The sequence below is a fragment of the Physeter macrocephalus genome, chromosome 7, assembly GCF_002837175.3.
Source record: "Physeter macrocephalus isolate SW-GA chromosome 7, ASM283717v5, whole genome shotgun sequence".
NCBI lineage: Eukaryota > Metazoa > Chordata > Mammalia > Artiodactyla > Physeteridae > Physeter > Physeter macrocephalus.
The window spans coordinates 24878707-24882508 of NC_041220.1; the positions used below are offsets into that span (position 1 = coordinate 24878707).

The 3802-nt window shown below is 45.6% G+C and overlaps 1 protein-coding gene across 10 annotated transcripts in view; it reads left to right on the top strand.

Annotated features, from left to right (window-relative positions):
- The window catches only part of IL15 (interleukin 15), an 88215-nt gene extending 85171 nt beyond the window's left edge, over nucleotides 1-3044 (top strand). For 9 of the 10 annotated variants that reach the window (XM_055085898.1, XM_024126633.3, XM_028491719.2 and 6 more), the window contains one exon: nucleotides 2198-3044. In XM_055085898.1, coding sequence (XP_054941873.1) covers nucleotides 2198-2308 — 111 coding nt within the window. In that variant the 3' untranslated portion in view covers nucleotides 2309-3044. The remainder of the gene's footprint in view (nucleotides 1-2197) is intronic. The other variant, XR_008617770.1, reaches the window with a different exon arrangement.
- The last annotated feature ends 758 nt before the right edge of the window (nucleotides 3045-3802 follow it).

The following is a 3802-nucleotide window of genomic DNA, read 5'->3' on the forward strand; positions in this document are numbered from 1 at the left end:
ATATACATACACACTCACAAAAAGAGAAAAAGGAAAAAATATATATCTATATATTTTTTAAAAAGGAAGAGAGCAACCAAATCAATTAACAAATCTACCAATGATAATAAACTCTAAATACTAAACTAAGATAAACGTAAAACCAGAAACAAATTAGATGCAGAAAGCAAATCACAAGTCTACAGTTGCTCCCAACGTCCACCACCTGAATTTTGGGATGATTTGTCGTCTATTCAGGTATTCCATAGATGCAGCATACATCAGGGGTGATCGTGGAGGTTTAATCCGCTGCTCCTGAGGTTGCTGGGGGAGACTTCCCTTTCTCTTCTTTGTTCGCACAATTCCTGGGGTTCAGCTTTGGATGTGGCCCCGCCCCTTCCTGTAGGTCGCCTGAGGACGTCTGTTCTTTGCTCAGACAGGGTGGGGTTAAAGGAGCAGCTGATTAGTGGGCTCTGGCTCACTCAGGCCGAGGGGAGGGAAGGGTATGGAATGCAGGGCGAACCTGCGGTGGCAGAGGCCAGTGTGACGTTGTAACAGCCTGAGGTGGGCCATGTGTTCTCCCGGGGACGTTGTCCCTGGGTCACGGGACCCTGGCAGTGGCAGGCTGCACAGGCTCTCGGGAGGGGAGGTGTGGATAGTGACCTGTGCTTGCACACAGGCTTCTTGGTGGCTGCAGCAGCAGCCTTAGCATCTCATGCCTGTCTCTGGTGTCCGCGCTGATAGCCACGGCTCGCACCCATCTCTGGAGGTCGTTTAGGCTGTGCTCTGAATCCCCTCTCCTCGCACACCCCACAACAATGGTCTCTTGCCTCTTCGGCAGCTCCAGACTTTTTCCCGGACTCCCTCCTGGCTAGCTGTGGCACACTAGCCCCCTTCAGGCTGTGTTCACGCAGCCAACCCCAGTCCTCTCCCTGGGGTCTGAACTCTGATGCTGGACCCTCAGCTCCCTGCCCCCACCTGCCCCGGCGGGTGAGCAGACAAGCCTCTTGGGCTGGTGAGTGCTGGTCAGCACCGATCCTCTCTGCGGGAATCTCTCCTCTTTGCCCTCTGCACCCCTGTTGCTGTGCTCTCCTCCTTGGCTCCGATGCTTCCCCCCTGCCTCCTCCCATTTCCGTCAGTGAAGGGACTTCCTAGTGTTTGGAAACTTTTCCTCCTTCATAGCTCCTTCCCAGAGGTGCAGGTCCCGTCCCTTTTGGCTCTGTTTTTTCTTTTTTCTTTTGCCCTACCCAGGTATGTGGGGAGTTTCTTGCCTCTTGGGAAGTCTGAGGTGTTCTGCCAGCGTTCAGTAGGTGTTCTGTAGGAGCTGTTCCACATGTAGATGTATTTCTGATGTATTTGTGGGGAGGAAGGTGATCTCCATGTCTTACTCCTCCGCCATCTTGAAGGTCTCTCTGAAACTGTTTAAATTACTATAATTTGTGGTATTCATCGAAATAGTTGAATTCAACCAATAATAATTGGGTGAATATTATGTGCCAGGCCCTATGCTAAATGCTAGGGGAGCAAAAATACATAGCCTTGCCTTCCTGGAAAAGCCTAGAGAATAGTGGTATGAGAAGCATAAAGCTCTGTAATATCAATATAATACATGATGTCATATAAGAGAGAGTCTAAACAAGGGGTTCTGAGAATGTAGAGAAGGGACAGCAGCCCCAGGAGCTCCCAGGTTCAGAAAAGCCTTCCTAATGGAAACAGCGCCTGAGTGATCTTAAGTGTGAGTGGTAGTAGCTAAAATAGAAGTGTGGAACAGGCAGAGAGAAAAGCAAAGACAGCGAGGCACCTAATAGCCTGATGAATGTATGGGAGCTAAAGGCATGAGCCCAGTGTTCCTAGGGCATATCTTTGAGCTGTGGAAAACGTAAAAGAAATAGGTAAGGAACTGCTCAAGGAGGGCCTGCATGCCATGCAGGGAAGCATGGATTTCATGCTGGTGTAGATGACCAGAAACTATTGAAGGACTCTAAGCAGAAGTTCATGGTTCAATAGATTATCTTTTTTTTCATTTTTTTTCATTGTCCTTAATTCACTCTAGGAAAAATCAGCCCTTATCAAATCTCCCATAGTTCTTCCTAATATGATAATTAATCTACCAACGAATTTGTGTCTCAAGACTTCACCATATGGTTCAAATGATATGATATTCCTAGGAAAGGCATGTTTTAGACTTTCCAATCTAATCCTTTCTTTTTATTTGCAGCATAAAACTGAATCAGGATGCAAAGAATGTGAGGAGCTGGAGGAAAAAAATATTAAAGAATTTTTGAAGAGTTTTGTACATATTGTGCAAATGTTCATCAACCCTTCTTGATTGCAGCTAATCCTTTTCAGCATTTCTATTATTAACAAACAGCTCCCCACTGCTTAGAGGCAACAACGAAACACTCAGCATTTCAAATGTGCTGCCAAAATAAATTCTTCTGGCAAGAGGATGATCAGGAACTTTGATCAGATGAACTCACAGAAATGAAGGCCGAACAATGGCATTGAGTACCATGGTGTCTATGAACGAAGGACTTATTTTATTCATTTATTTTTAATTTATTATTGAGAGTGTACATATTTGTAGCATAATGTAAAATGTTGAATAAAATTGTGTACATATTTTATCTTTTGAAATTGCACTGATATTTTATGTCATAAGAAAATAGAGGGTGTTCGGTTCAAGGGTGATAGTCAAATTATTTAACAACCACTGGGGCTGGGCACCACTGCTGTAGGTAAAGAGGATGCCCCAACCAATGTGGAAATTGACTACCAACCTTCCTTTACTTCTCCTTTAGGTGTAGCACTTGGAGGGGAATTGACTACCAAAGAGAAAGGAGGGGGCTTCCCTGGTGGCGCAGTGGTTGAGAATCCACCTGCCGATGCAGGGGACACGGGTTCATGCCCCGGTCCGGGAAGATCCCACATGCCACGGAGCGGCTAGGCCCATGAGCCATGGCCACTGAGCCTGCGCTTCCGGAGCCTGCGCTCCACAACGGGAGAGGCCACAACAGTGAGAGGCCCGCATACCGAAAGAAACAAACGAAAAAAAAAAGAGAAAGGAGGAGCTAGATGTGAGGTGGCGCAGTGGTTGAGAATCCACCTGCCGATGCAGGGGACACGGGTTCATGCCCCGGTCCGGGAAGATCCCACATGCCACGGAGCGGCTAGGCCCATGAGCCATGGCCACTGAGCCTGCGCTTCCGGAGCCTGCGCTCCACAACGGGAGAGGCCACAACAGTGAGAGGCCCGCGTACCGAAAGAAACAAACGAAAAAAAAAAAGAGAAAGGAGGAACTAGATGTGAAACCAGTAATTTCGTTATTGATATATAAAGCACTTGCTATGAGAGAATTTGCAAGTAACCGGCATGGAATGTGCATCAGTCCATCTCAGGTGGGGATGGCAATAATAAACCTTCACTGATAGGTGGAACTGTGTATCAAAAACTAATGATTGCACCGGTGTTTATATTTCATGCTTCCCCAAGTACAGGTATTTTATTTTTCCACATTGTATTTGCCATGTTTGTATAGTAAAAAACTGCTGATGTGTTAAAGTCAACATGATCTGGCATAAAATAATTGTTTCTATTATTTTTTAGTATACTGTCTAAAATTTTCAAACTCTTCAAATGGAACTGACTGAAATGAAATATTCTCATTTCATCACAAATTTCTTTCCCCCAGTTCACTTCTGGCAGTCTTTACTGATAGACTAAATGGCAGGAATTGATCTCCTAAGAACTGGATTTCTTTCCATTTCACAGAACAAACCATTTCTCTATTGAAACATTCTTTTGGAGTCCAGTGCCCCATCCA